Source organism: Pezoporus wallicus, unplaced genomic scaffold, assembly GCF_028554395.1.
Source record: "Pezoporus wallicus isolate ANWC-B61680 ecotype Strahan unplaced genomic scaffold, APGP_CSIRO_Pwel_v1 scaffold_6362, whole genome shotgun sequence".
Classification (NCBI taxonomy): domain Eukaryota; kingdom Metazoa; phylum Chordata; class Aves; order Psittaciformes; family Psittacidae; genus Pezoporus; species Pezoporus wallicus.
In genome coordinates, this window is record NW_026637663.1 from 1875119 (window position 1) to 1890694 (window position 15576).

At 39.9% G+C, this 15576-nt stretch overlaps 1 protein-coding gene across 6 annotated transcripts in view; it reads right to left on the reverse strand.

The window, feature by feature from the left end:
• Nucleotides 1-15576, reverse strand: part of UTRN (utrophin) — a 372113-nt gene that overhangs the window by 13393 nt on the left and 343144 nt on the right. For 4 of the 6 annotated variants that reach the window (XM_057406865.1, XM_057406864.1, XM_057406868.1 and 1 more), the window contains 6 exons: nt 14109-14245; nt 12498-12536; nt 12198-12263; nt 10816-10881; nt 1066-1224; nt 432-672 (listed from right to left, as the gene is read on the reverse strand). In XM_057406865.1, the coding sequence (XP_057262848.1) occupies nt 432-672; nt 1066-1224; nt 10816-10881; nt 12198-12263; nt 12498-12536; nt 14109-14245 (708 nt within the window). Of the gene's footprint in view, nt 1-431; nt 673-1065; nt 1225-10815; nt 10882-12197; nt 12264-12497; nt 12537-14104; nt 14246-15576 lie in introns of those variants that run through there. The other 2 variants (XM_057406866.1, XM_057406867.1) reach the window with 2 other exon arrangements.

The window sequence follows — 15576 nt, forward strand, 5'->3', positions numbered from 1 at the left end:
AGGTCCCTTTGAACACAAACTATTCAACGATTCTATGACATAGTAGAGTCCTGCTCACTGGAGCTTTACCAGATGCAATTGGAAAGAGTGTTAGGTAACCTCACTTAGGCTCCCTTTCCCAAATAAGGCTGGATCAGATGATCTTTTGAGGTTCCTTCCAGCCTGGGCTGGTCTGTGATTCTGAGTTATGCTCAATGTTTCATAAGTTACCACAATCACTCCAGCACTTGTAATCTTCTTGTGTTATTTGACTTTCACCATGGCTTCTACTAGAGAATAGGAAAAATATCTCTTCATGCTAGAAATGACTGACTGCAAGAGACCAAGCTAGTGTAGTGAAAATATCTGCAGTAAAATTCCAGTGTTTTGTTTCCACCAAGAAATCCATAGTGCAGAAACAGCAAAGGGGAAAAACATCAGCGTCCATCTACCTGCTCAAGTAGCTGCCGTAGCCGGTGAAGCTGAGACTCCAACTGTTTATTGTGATCTTCCAGTATTTGCATCCTTGCTTCCAGGCGACCTTTATGTTGCCTTAGGAGTTTAGCTTCAGCAATGAGCTCAGCATCTTCAGCATGATGAGGTGACACAATGGAGTCGGGAGGTGAAGCAAGAGGGTTTATTCCTCTACGAAGATGTTGCTCCTTTAGTTGCTCATATTCTATCTGTAGACTCCTGATATATTGAAAAGAGGAGAATGCTCACTTGAGCAAATTAAAATAAAAAAAAACTTCCTAAAACTTCCTTAGGTCAAATGATATTATCATCACCTCCATCTAAGAACACAAGTAGCTCACACAAAAACAATGTCTTGTAGTTTAGGGGGTAAAACCGCCAAATTATAAACCAAGAAAATAGGGATGTAAATAAGGTATTTTATTACAGACCCACCCTCTTCTGTGTAACAATTAGGCTCTGCACGACATATGCCTTGATTGATTTTATATATTTGGCTAAAATCATGACTCCTAGGTCCATCTCTTCTCATCTCCAACAACTACACACAATACATGCATGGCTCAGACAAGGAGGTGACAATTCAGACATCAGGTAGGATGATTATGAGACCTTTGCTCTTCCTCAAGGTCAGCAATGATGCGCTCTAGCTCTCCTCGCTCTTCCTTTTCCACTGACTTGAGTATCTGAGCAGGACTCTGTGGCTGACTCACAGGCGACTCTCCTCCCAGCGTCTGACAATACTGCTGGATAAGGGCATGCTCATCCTCTCTAGAGCAACAAAACAACACAGATAAAGACAGAGCAGTAAACCAATTTGTTATGTGAGCAAACATCTTTGTCAAGCTGAGGGGTTCTGCTTGTTTGTTTGTAAAAAAGGACAAAGAGAGCAGGAAATAAGCCTAAAAAATATACTGGGGAAAAACCCAACTAACATCTAAGACAATACAAAGGAAAAAGATTGATCTGCAGCAGTGTAAAAGACCAGTTTGTTTTAATGTATGCATAAAGAACAAATGGTTTGAAAAGAAATAGTGAAAGCAAGAATCAGAGATAGTATAAACCAAAGATGACTGATTTGAAATGCCTTAAAAATAGATAAACCCAAAGAAGCTATATGGTAGGGTTTTTTTTGTTTGTTTGTTGTTTGTTTGTAATTTTTTTACCATAAATAGGTGACATTTTTAAGTCTTTAGGAGATTATTTTGGTGCATTCAATTTACCTAATAAAATTAGAGAGAAAAATTTCCCCATGGAATTCTCCAAGAAGTCATAAAATAATGACTCACCCAGTATCTAGCTAACACTGTGCACTGCACAAAAGGACTGACAATACTGCAAAATAATGCTATAGGTTTTGAAATGCTATAGGTTTTGAATTAGCATTATATTTCCAAGGGGTTTTCCCCATTTTGATGTACATATGTGATACCCTGAGACCCTTCAAGAGTAGTTTATCCTCCTCCTTAATGATGCAGGGATAGAAATAAACTATAACACTGTCCTCCTCCCGACTCACATAGAAATTACCTTCTGGTAAGGAGATACAGAAGTCCTGACACTTTCAATTATGCTATAATGCCCAAATGAGTTTGCTTTTGTACAGGTGTGCCTTTCTTTCCCAGTTGCCAGATTCTGTCCTTAAGTAAAGTCAGATGGATATGAAGTGAAGGATATCACGTCCTAAAAAGAGTTCACTTGCTCAAGAAGGATAAATCAAGAGCATAAAAAATATATACTATTGTCCTGGTTTCAGCTGTAACAGTTATTTTTTCTCCTTCCTATTAGCTGGTGCAGTGCTATGTTTTTGGCTGTAGTCCGAGAACCATGTTGATAACACACCGATGTTTTAGTTGTTGCTAAGTACTGCTTATCCTGATCAAGGACTTTTCAGTCTCATGCTCTGCCAGTGAGGAGGGGCACGGGAAGCCAGGAGGGAGCAGAGACAGGACACCTGACCCAAACTAGGCAAAGAGGTATTCCATACCACAGCATGTCATGCCCAGTATATAAACTGGGGGCAGTTACTTGAAAGGGACCGACTGCTGCTTGGGTCAGGCTGGTTATCGGTCAGCGGGTCATGAGCAATTGTATTGTGCATCACTTGTGTTTATTTTTTTTTTCTTTCCCCCTTGTCATTTCCCTTATTACTATTCTTAGTATCAGTAGCTTTGTATTATACTTCAGTTATTGGACTGTTCTTATCCCAACCTGTGGGATTTACATCCTTTTGATTCTCCTCCCCATCCCTCCTGGAATGGGGAAGGGGAAGGGTGAGCAAATGGCTGCATAGTGCTGAATTACCGGCTGGGTCTAAACAATGTCAACTATTTGTGTTTTTAAGAGATAAACTGCTGCAGCAGTATGAATGCTAAAAGAAAACACCCCTTAAATCTCTGCTTGACTACAAAAGAGAGACTGCATATCTTATGAAGTCATCGTATGGTAGAACAACACTAAACTATTTCTTCCCAAGGATAACTTTTCACTATCTACCCAAAGCTACGATGTGGTCTTCCATTTTCCGACTTGTCATCGAGATTTGAAAATCTAAGTTATTACAATCAAACAAATGTGCATCAAGTAACATTATACCTAGAAAACCAAAACCAAACAAACAAAAGAAAAATTATGGCCTGTGAAATTTCTATACACTTTAGGAGTTCATGGCATTCTATTCCACATTAGTTAATTTATGATATAAAGGTTAAAAAGAGGTATGAACAGCCCTGGTTGCATATCACTTTCTTTCATCCTGTCTTCTGTAATTAACTACTAGGTTGAAAAAAGTTTCCATGTAAAATTGAAAAAGGAAGCTAATTAGTGAATTCTGCTTTTAAAAATGAGTCAAAAGTTTAAAGGAAATAATGTACACTTATTTCTTATCTGTCTTGGCTGTAGTCAGTACTACACTCATAAGAAGAAATGACAATATGGATCTTCCTATTCAAATGAATAAGGGTAATGAATTTTTCATTAAGTACAGCTACATAATCAAAATGTGATTAAGGTTGTATCTTCATTTAAGTCCCTCAAAAATATAGGGAATATCTGAAAAAGAAAGAGAACAGTGCTCGATTTTTTACCTAACCTACAGAAAAAAGCTTCTAATTGCTTGCTCTTCTCCACTTCTTGAGTGATCTCACGGAAACTCATCATCACTCTCTGTTATTTTTCATTAGTCCAGTTAAAACTAAAACAAAGGCTAGTGCAGTTAATGGAGTTTGGATCAGGTCCTAATGTGATCATGAAAGCCTCATGGTACTTCTCCACCCTTTAACCATCTTGATAAAAAAAAACAAACACCCCTTACTAATGTTTTGCCAAAGTGATGTAACTAACCCCCTTTTGAGGCTTCAAACTCTGTGGTACACAGTAGGGCTACTAACAAGAAGTGCACAGAAATAAGTGTTAAAGCAGACTGCAAAGAGAATACAGCTTTATCATCCTTGGTTCAAACCACAGTTTTAATAATTCTGTGGTACAGTGTAACTACACATACAGCCTTCTTTTGTGCAAGGCTGTTGATGTTGTCAAGAAGGTTCATGGGATCAAGTAGTTTAAGTTACAGACTGAATATTGACCAGTCTTTTTTAGGCATCAAACCTGGAAGCTGAAAGCAGATTTTTTTTTACATGCTGAAAGAAATGCCTGAAAACTTAAGTCTTCTGAAGGAAAAGTGTATTGTTAACCATGTTTTCCACCTCTGGTCTATCTTCCAAAATCACTAGTTCAAAAAAACAGAACTTTGAACATGCAGTAACAAAACTCATGACTGAATTAACAGATTCATTAGTAACAAGGGAGTCCCAAGGCCTCAAAATGACCTACAACATAAGGGAGTGAGACATGCTTTATGCCATGCACACACTTCTAGTTTGAGAATCCGTGACTCCCTTCAGCAGAATTGGTTAGAGATGGCAATCAGCAACCAAAATAAAAGCACAATTTCAAATCAAATTCCTCATCCTTTCATGGTTGTTATTATCCTGAAGACCCTGCATTCTTTGAGAAGAAAAACAGAAGTACACAAAGTCATTCAATAGCAAAGACTGCAGTTCCTTTTCAGCATTTCACCACAGTAGAAAGCAGTGAAAATGATGTCTCAGGTCAGACGTACAAGTAATACACCTCAAAGGAAAAGAGCAGCCCAATTAGGAAACCCAGAGAAAATGGCCTTTGTAATATCCTATTCTCTTTGTGGATATATGTTTTCAAGAGTTTTGTTCCAAAACATGCATTATGCATGGAGGAAGCAAGAGGCAAAATTCTATTTGCAACACAAATAATTTCCCTTGCATCAAGACTATGCTGTAGAAAGAAAAATTTCAGATTTCCCAACAGTCAATTTTTATCAGTGTATTATTTTTATGATTGCTAATGATTCAAAAAGTAGGAAAACTGCAAAATGAGATTTCAGATGGTAAAATGGGAATATTTATGAACCCCCATCACTGATAATTTTCCTTTTTCCTGTGGCTCCATGTTTTCTAGTCAAAATAAAGCATACCTTGCCTGTAAATAGTACTAATGCTATGTAAATAGCATTAATACTATGTAAAAAGGTGTCCTGGGTTCAGCAGTAGCAGTCATGTTTCTCCTCCTTGGTAGCTGGTGCAGTGCAGTGTTTTGACTTTCGGCTCGGGAACAGAGCTGATAGAGATGTTTTGGTTTGGCCAAGGACTTTGTGAGCCTCATGCTCTGCCAGGGAGGAGGGGAAGCCAGGAGGAAGCAGAGACAGGACACCTGACCCAAACTGACCAAAGAGCTATTCCATACCACAGCACGTCATGCCCAGGATGTAACTGGGAGTTAGCCGGAAGGGCTGGGAGACTGCAGGGTTGGAGGAGGTATCGGTCAGAGCTTGGTCGGGCTTGGGGGCGAGTTATCGGTTGGCTGGTGCTGAGGTGTTGTATTCTCTTCCCTTGTTATTTCCTTTATCATTATTATCATTGGTGGTAGCAGTAGTGATTTGTGTTATACCTTAGTTACTAAACTGTTCTTATCTCAACCCGTGGGAGTTGCATTCTTTTCGATTCTCCTCTCCATCCCTCCGAGAGCAGGGGGAGGGAAAGAAGGGGGGGAGTGAGTGAACGAGTTACCTGACTGGGTTTAAACCACGACAGTTCTTTTTGGCGCCCAACGTGGGGCACGAAGGGTTGAGATAACGACAGATTTGACTGGATTAATAGTCATTCGTCACAATGCTGATTTATTGGGTATCAGAGTTGTTCTTCTTGATCTCACAGCTTCAGACCGTTGTAACTTACGTAGAGCCGGTATTTGCTGTGATAGTGTTTATCAAGTGTGGGGCCTGGGCTAAGGTTCTTGTCTCACTGTGCTTTATGGCAATGGCTTGTAATACGGGCGGGCTCCAGCAGCAGGGCGGGACGGACGTGGCCGTGGACTTGTACCTGGCCGTCCGGCTGCTCTTCACCGTCCTGGCCCTCACCCTACTCTCCATCTTCGTGAGGCTGCGGGGAACTGAGGGGGAGCGGTCCCGGGAGCCGGCGGCTGCTGAAGCGGCCCGGGAGAGCGGCCCCGGGGACCAAGCGGCGGCGGGAGCGGGGCCGGAGGCCGCCAGGGGACGGCTGCCGGTGGAGGAGGTCGGGGCGGTCGAGGAGCAGAAGGAAGCGGCTGCCGAGCAGCGGGATAAGGCGGCGGAGGAGCCGAGCCCCGCGGAAGAGCCGAGCTCGGCGGAGGAGCCGAGTCCGGCAGCCGAGCCGAGCCCCGCGGCCGAGCCCCGCCCTGAGACGGCCGAGAGCATCCCCCGGAAGCCGCCCGCCGAGCCCCAGGAGGATGCAGGAGACCACGCAGCATTTCCCAGCAAGGCAGAGGAGGAAGAGCTGGACTCAGGAAAAGAGAAGCTGGCGGTGGGAGAGCCGGCAAGCACAGCAGCTACACCAGCCCCAGTGACAAGTACAGCAGCATCAACTGAGAGTTCTGAAGGTTTTGAATGGCCTTTGGGTATCCTTGGGACCTGCCTGCTGATTGTGATGGGGATCAGCATGTTGGCACACACACAGGCTGTGTTCTACCCACAACCATTTTGTCTGATCTCAAAAGTTAAGCAGAGTCAGGTTTGGGTCTTGTCTGGGGTTAGACAATATAGGGGGACCAAGAGATTTTCCCCAAGGCTGGAGAGTCATGAGTGGCAGGGTGTGTGGGACAGTATGGGCAAGTATCTAGTCCACTGGGCCCCTCCAGTGCTTTGGAAGCGTCGGAGATGGAAGGCAGCTGTATGGAGTCCCCAGCAACAAGCTGCAGAAACTGCTTAAGGGGACAGTGAATTATTTTCAGCCTGGTGGGCCCATGGCACTTCAGGCCATCAGAGCAGAGATGCAACATAGAGATGGACTCATGATCGAGGGGTGGACTTAACAATGGACACTATTGCCCAGGTTATTCACGAGTGTGAACACTGCACACAGTCTCTCCTGCTCTGGAAGACTGTTACATGAGATGGAGCCTGACATGGACCAGATGGACGCAGCAGCTTTATAGGGACTGGTCCATGCACTAAGATAAGAGTGCACCGAGATAAGAGTGATGGTATATTGAAAATGTGGGATCTGAGCATGACGTGAATGGTATGGAATAAGGGGTGGATAATGTCCTGGGTTCAGCAGTAGCAGTCATGTTTCTCCTCCTTGGTAGCTGGTGCAGTGCAGTGTTTTGACTTTCGGCTCGGGAACAGAGCTGATAGAGATGTTTTGGTTTGGCCAAGGACTTTGTGAGCCTCATGCTCTGCCAGGGAGGAGGGGAAGCCAGGAGGAAGCAGAGACAGGACACCTGACCCAAACTGACCAAAGAGCTATTCCATACCACAGCACGTCATGCCCAGGATGTAACTGGGAGTTAGCCGGAAGGGCTGGGAGACTGCGGGGTTGGAGGAGGTATCGGTCAGAGCTTGGTCGGGCTTGGGGGGCGAGTTATCGGTTGGCTGGTGCTGAGGTGTTGTATTCTCTTCCCTTGTTATTTCCTTTATCATTATTATCATTGGTGGTAGCAGTAGTGATTTGTGTTATACCTTAGTTACTAAACTGTTCTTATCTCAACCCGTGGGAGTTGCATTCTTTTCGATTCTCCTCTCCATCCCTCCGAGAGCAGGGGGAGGGAAAGAAGGGGGGGAGTGAGTGAACGAGTTACCTGACTGGGTTTAAACCACGACAAAAGGGTAAATAGTACTCATGCTATGAGAACGAGGCTCAGAAGGTACTCCAAAATGCTTTGTCTTTAACTTACTTGCCTTCCTAATTTTATCAAGTGGAACTGATTTCCCATTGTGACAAGATGCCTTTTAACCACTTATGCTGAAGAATTCACACACTACATACTGGGGCTCCAATTTGACTTATGACACACTGTGTGGCAGTGCCAGTTAAAAGTACCACTGGCCTTCACTGCTTGTTTCTACTCCTGCAGCTGAGTGCACAGCTCCCTAAGAAAATTTCAAGTATGCTCCACCTCTACCTTTAGTTGGGTGTAAAGTGGCATCAACAGTGTTGTAGACATGAAGATAACTGGTGGAAAAGGCACTGATCAGAAAACAGCTATTTAAACATTCAGAGGTATAAAGAAAGCATTTATACTACTGCGAGGGCAATTAACTTCAGTATGGGCTGGATGGGATACTTCATACATTACAGGAATAGGAGAGCTACGTTCTTGTACTATTTTCCTAACTAACTGGATGGGGCTTTGAGCAACCTAGTATACTGGAAGAGACTGGAACTAGATGATCTTTCATGTCCCTTCCAACCCAAACAGTTCTGTGATTCAATGAAATTGTGAGACAGAGCTTTCTGTCAGCAACACTATTCGTTGCTTCAAAGAATTCATTTTTAACTTCTGCTCATCTTCACTTGTGAGGAGGCCAGCCTGCTTTAAAGAAACAAATGTTTTTGCATGAAATAAAGCCAAAGAAAATTCATCACAACAGTCTAGCCTAAACATTTAGAACTCCATAACGTATGGAGAAGACAACATGAAGGAAAAAGATTTTCATTGAATGTACTTAAACCAGAAAACTCACATATGAGAGTATTAGAATGTTTGTGAAGAAGCTGGACTATGACTTTTCTTCGCTATCTATAGATATTTTTCCAATTGAGGAAAATATGTTTTTTAACGGAATTCATATACCTTTAGGGGAGGCTAGGGGTAGAAAAGCTTAATTAGGGAGACAGAAGTAGTCATAATGACATTTAAGACAACAGGCTAGTTGAAAGCCAATAAATTTTCTTGAAGAATGTTTTCTTAATCAAATGACATATTGCAAAATATTCTTGCAAAAGACCTCAACCTCATGACATTTTACTCCCAGCAGAAGTTCTCTTATTGTCATTCATATGTAGAAGACTTCTTACATGTACTCTTTGGAGTATAGAGTGTTCAAAATACTGTTGACAAACTTGTGAACCCAACAAGACCAAAGCAGCAATTTGTACAACTATGCCTCTGTTCTGGGTTCACAGTAAACTGAAGGTATCTTGAGGACCAATAAAAATAAGATTACAGAACAACTCCAATTCTGAATTCAATCTGAGCTGAACAGATGTGCATCCATATTTCAGATTCCTCCTTCAAATTCAGTTTATATAGAATGATTACACCATGCTCAAATGTATTTAAATAATAAGATTAGAGCTGAATTATAATCCTAAATTCCCAACGTTTCAGCTGTAGGTGGCATATAATCCAAACTGGGATCCAAACTTCATAGCTCTGTAGATCCCTGGAAAAAATTTCTTCACCAAAATGGTTGCCAAGCACTGGCACAGGCTTCCCAGGGAAGAATTTGTGAAGTACTTCAGTATTTACCTTAGTAAAAGAATGCAGTATTATCTGGAAATAAAATGGAAGATGTCATTGGGTACAGTTACTTTCTTGTCCTCCCAGGCCTCTAAATGTCTGCATGCTTTGTGTGACAGTCCCATTTTGACAAGAGGACAGACCCAAATTCAGAGGACCCTCTTGCATGTTGGCATACAAGTTCTCCATGTTTGTTGTTTTTCTTAAATAAAAGGTCATTTTTTATAGGTGATCAGGGAAATTGCATTAAAATCAAAAGCTAATCTGCCTGTAAAAATTAAGCATATAGACCCCCCCTTCTACCTTTGGGATGGATGGTTGTTTGGTCTTTGTGTATGAGTAGACTCATTAATTGCAAAATAAACAGCTCAATCAAGCATATGGGCACTTAGCTGCCTTGAAGTTTTCAGCTTTTCTGCCAAATGACAGTATGGGATGAAACCATCCCATAACCCAAGCGGGTATTTTTTGGAAGGGAACTCAAAAGGGAATATTTTGGCTGCATTTCTGTCACTGATGAGCACACCAATGACAGAAACACATAAAACCAGTTACACATGAAAAAAGCTTAATTAGTTATGTAAATAGAGTTAAGTAAGCACGAAAGAAGAAACATTTAAAGGTGGTCACATGTGCTTCTCAGAAGCAAAGTACTTTAAATCACAAATTGTTAGCACATTCATAGGTAGAATAATTTCATTATTCGATTTTAAAAAGTAAATGAAAACATTATTGAGAACACAAGCATTTTCTAACTAAAACTGAACAATTTCTGCTTCCTCTATAAAAGGATGATGACATTCACTAATAAATTAAAAGAAACAGAGTCCTACTACGCTGATTTTATTAATAAAACCAATGATACAGTGAAGTTAAAACATTCATTTATTTTTACCCTGGAAAAAATCCCATATTTAATTCATCAGTAATTCAAAGGATTCTGTGCTTCCCAGATTCATCAATGTATTTTAATGAAAGTTTTTAGAATAAAAGTGACATGTAATAAAAAAAAATAGCCTTGATAAAATTATTGTAGGACTGTGTTTGTATCCCCATGTATAAAGAGATGATCAGCAGCCAGCAAAATGAAATAGAAACAAGTAACAGCAGCACTGTTCAGGCTCTGCAGAAGCTTCAAATTATAGATGATTTATTTTTCAATGAGAAAATTGTCATGGGAGTGGGCAGAACCTTTTGACCCACTCCACTGTCCACTTTGACAAAGGAATTTTTTTCTTTATGCTGTAATAAAAGCAGAAAAGGAATACCAACTAGAACTTACACAGCTGTGACTTTTTTCCTGTCACATGTAATATCCACACTTTTGAAGCAGAATGGTTGACAAATGTAGAATTCCCTTACAACATCAAGTGAACACCACCTATTTCTACAATTGGTGCTTAGAATAATGAAATTTATGCAGGCATCCTTGTGGTCATACTTATTAGCTATTGTCACTGGGACTAAGTAGGTGCTGTGTTACAATTTAGGAAGTTTGTACCATGCATCTATAATGAAAGCTCCTGGCAGCCTTAATGAGTTACTTACACGCTTCCTGTGGTGGAGCTACTGTCCATGAGGAAGGAGCCATTGGTCCTTTCCATCTGTGCGAGCCTGAAAGGAAGAGAAAGACTGTGACTTTCAGGGAACAAACATGCTGCACAGTTTGAACAGAGGCAGCGCGAAGACCAGTTCTGCTTAGAAACAGCTCAGATATGGCAGTCTTGGTACATATGAATAAGAATAAACTCCTAGATTTTGTGAAAAAACCTATAATCCATAGGACTTTTATGAGAAACTTGTACTATGATTAACTAATTCTACTTGCCAAACAACAAAGAACAAGTATATTTTCTAGCTGTAGTATAATTATGATTAGCATCACCACAACTGTTACGGTAAAATTAAAGAGATGTTTTCACAGATGGTTTTCTTTTTGAATTTTATAAAGCCGGACTAACAAAAAAGGATGAATACTTTTTAAATATAGCACATGCAACATCTGAAATTATGCTTGGCAAATAACATCACACTGTGGACAGACAAGTCCTGGAAACCAACACAAAAACCAGTGTAATTACAGAGAGTCATTGCCTATGCTTCCTTGCTCTAGAAGAAATTAATCTAAAAGGACTAGATTATTATACTGTATATATAAAGCCATACAGCTCTTTAAAATCACAGCAGAATTTTTCTGTCTTTTCGGGTCTCTAGGAAAGACATACCTTACGTACAGTAAGATACATACATAAAAATCCAGTAACACTCAATGATGTGCACATATATTAAACTGCACCAAACAGAGCTATTTCCTTTACTATAAGGATATCTTAAATGCACATGTATTTTTGCAAGTGTCTTATGCATTGTTACAGGCATCTTTAAACTTCTTTTTGAAAGCAGTGTGCAAGGCCCTAAAGAATTGGGAATTTTGGTGTCATCTTTTAGCATGGAGAAAACGTGCACATCTGTACATTTGTTAATATTCCTCAGGTTTGAAGGAAGATGATAAATGAAAGCAACACACAGGATGAAGTTGCATTGATCACCTGGTCCTACCTTGGCTGGGGTGGGATGTTGTGCTCCAACACCTCCCCTGAAGGTAAGGACAAGCTTCTAAGTGACTAGGGCCATTTAGATCATCTCTGCTTTGAAGCATCTCAAACACATCTAGTTCAGAGTAACATGCCTACAAGTCACCTATGTAATTCTGCAACATTTTCAATTCTGGATAACAGACAACAGATTTAATGCAACTATTTTACATTTATTATGACTTCATTCAGAAACTAATGATACAAAAACATTTTACTTCTGATTACAGAGAATTGTATCCTTTTAATAAATAATGTCCAACTAGTAGGGTATATTAAAATCTGCAGGAATCAATCACAAAATGCAATTTATTGGTGAGACACTGCATCTCTTACCTAGTAGCATACTGCTCTATCCTGGAGTGTGTGTCATCATGAAACAGCTGTGGAGACTGAGAAGGACTAGTTAAAAAAAAATAAAAAGAACATGTCTGAAGCAATTCATGATATAAACAACATTATATTTAAAGTAAGTTAGACTGATGACAAATAAATTAATTCACAATACTGATGAGGGGGTTATTGTTTTGGGTCAGCCATGCCCTATAGCTCATGCACATCAGATTAGTTGCAACTCAGCTAAAAGAAAACAACCAGTATATTAAGCTTTCAGAGAAAGAGGTTCTGCATACTCACTCATATTGCTCTGGCCACATACTGATGAGAGTGATAGGACTGTAAGGAAGATCAAAAAAAGAAAAGAAAAAAAAAGAAAGCAACTATGAAACAAAACTTTAGTGCCATTTAAGCAAGAGAAAGCTGGAGAAACATAAAATATTTTAAGCAGAAAACGACCTAGATTGTCAGCGACAACAGACCTCCAAAAGAGACAGCAACAGATACTGTCATGTATCATGGAGAGACAGGAGACTGACTTGCATACTTCATTTTGTTAAATAAAAATAATATTTTGTGTTATTGGTTCCTAAGCCATAATGAGTTCAATTCTGCTCAAGTACCAGAGCTTTCATTTTAAACTAATTAGAAAATATATTTAAAAATAAAAACATTGTGTGTGTGTGTGAGGAACAACAACAAAACCCCCACCATAAGTCAAAGCTATCAGTGCTTATTTTCCTTCTGCATAAAAATAATCAGAGGTAAATGCATATTATATTATATTCTGACACTTAACTATTTAGGATTTTTTTAATTTCCTTTATTTTTTATGTAAAGGAATGTATTACTGAGTTTTGCCACCCGCAGGGGAGAGAACCAGTATCAGCAGTTTCCTCAGCACGATGCTGGCAATTTATCTGTATATTTCCCACATGACTGGACCAAAAGAGTTTTATCCTGACCTGTGATTACATTTTTGACATTCCAATTTCTGGAGTCATTTGCAAGCTTTCATCACAACAAAGCAGCTTTGCTTTCCTGTGTTGGTGGCAGCTGAAGACTGCCCTGCTGAGTAACATTTTAACATTTGAATGTGCGCTGCTCCCTTAGAAGCCAGGCCATCAGTAATGCCAGTTTTCAGATTACTTCCTCCTGTTTCTGAAACTGCTAATGCACAGGTTTTGTTTGCTAATTGTAAATAAAATACACAGTCCTCCAGTCATGAGAACAACATGTGTACAATGGCACTGAGCTTTTGCATGCAAGCAGAGCATATATCTTGAAGCTTCACATTGACTGTTGCTAGCTAAGCAGTGGTATATTCAGGGAACATGAGAGTACTGCAGACTCCAGGATGTCAAGGAGAGTCAATCCATGAAACTACTTCTAGCACCGTGTCAACACATCTTAATTTTGCTCTTTTAAGAGTGTCCTTTGCTGACAACTACCAAATGAGTTAATCAAGTGGAGTAATTGTGCCAGCACCATAAATAATACTGTGGAGATGCTGAGAGTGCTCCCTTTTATTAGTCCACTTATACCTCTGAAGCCTGTAAGAACCTAATCAGCTCAGAGATTTCTAACTCCAGGGACTTTGACATAACCAAATAAGCAGTGAAGTTCCAAAAGCCCAGATTCCACAAAAAATTCTCTGTAAACCAGCCATTCAGCCCAGTCTACCTGCTGAAGTCCATGGCTTTATGATAAAATGATTACAAAAAATAAAGTATAAAACATTTTACGTTTTAAAAAACAGGGAAGATCTGCAAATAATGCAAAGCAATTAGCAGAAAATAATACAGCACAAGGCTCTACAACTGCTCCTGATTATTTCTTGAGTTTCACTTTTTTGTTTTTAATGAAGTAAGCCAGTGACCCCAGAAGCAATTACTCTATAATCAAGCTTACGTTTCCAGGTTGTCACCCTCCAATACTGTTTGCACAGGTAGGTAGCCAAGTCGGGGATGCTTTGCAAAATACTTCTTTGACCGGAACTTATTCTTCAGCACCTTTGTGAAGTCCCGTACATCTTCCCCAGATGTTGTCTTAAAAAGGTAAAAGAAATTAAAATTAACGTTGCTAAATAGCATTGATATACTAATGAGCTACTGTCCTGAAAAAGGATACAATAAAAAACTTCAAAATGTTAATGATGTTAAAATTCATAGAATCACAGAATGGTTTGGGTTGAACAGGACCTTAAAGATCAACTACTTCCAATCCCCCTGCCATGTAGTGTCCTGAAATATGGTACAATAGTAATAATAATGCATTTACAAGTTCTCTTCTACCAGAAAACGGTGAGGCTTCAAATTCCAATAAATGCATTGTAATTGCCAATTACTTAGATAATAAATTAAGAGAAAAAAATGAAATGGGTTCAAGTCTTAAGCTAAATATTTATAACCAGTCTTACACAACACAAATCATATTTCAGAAAAAATCATATTTCAGAAAAAAGACAAGTCAGTGCCAGATACAAGGGGATACACTTAGCCACTGAAAGCCAGTTTCAGTGGTACACTTATACCACTGAAAGAAATCTTGACAAATTACTCATATACATGAAGCTTGTGACTCACCCCACGCACAGAAAAACTTGTTAATGGCTCTGTTGAAAAAACCCCAGCTAACAGTAATGGCTTGGTTTAAAAAAACAAAACCAACCACCCAAAGAAACCCCAAACAAAAACCAAAAAAGCAAACAAAACCAAACCAACAACAACAAAACAACAAAAAAAAAAACAAAACACCCAAAAAACGCCAACAAAAATAAAACAGCAAAACCCCAACAGCTTCTTTTACAGATCCACAATGATACAGCCTCTTGCAAAACTGAGCACTTAGCTCCATCCCCTCCCTCTACCCATGAATTTCTGTTCTTTAGAACAGAATTAAAATCAATGCAACTGCTTTAAAAATTAATTTAACTGAAATAATCACAACAATAATGGCAGCATTACTTTGGTAATACTATTCAGTTAACTTCTGCTACAAAAGCAGGGATACAAGCAAAACATGCTGGCATAAAATACAAGGTGAAAAAGGCAATAAAGAGATCTGCAGGAAGGAATATAGTATGCCTTTAAAGTTTATGTGCTTGCAGACTGTACTGAGTATTTAAACTGAATGGTCCCCATCACATGTAGCAGCTACTCTTAAATGTTTCTTCTTGCAACTGCAGTAAAGTGGCTATTCACCTCCTGCTTTGGCTGAAGATATGCAATGGCTTCTACAGATTTCCAGCCCAAACCCCGTAACAAACTACAGATTGTCTCTCTTTACCCTCTGCTTTGGGAGAAGCCTGTTAACAAAAAGGATGCTAAAGTGGATGGATATCCACAGGGAAAACAGCGTGAAAGACCTCATTTTTGTA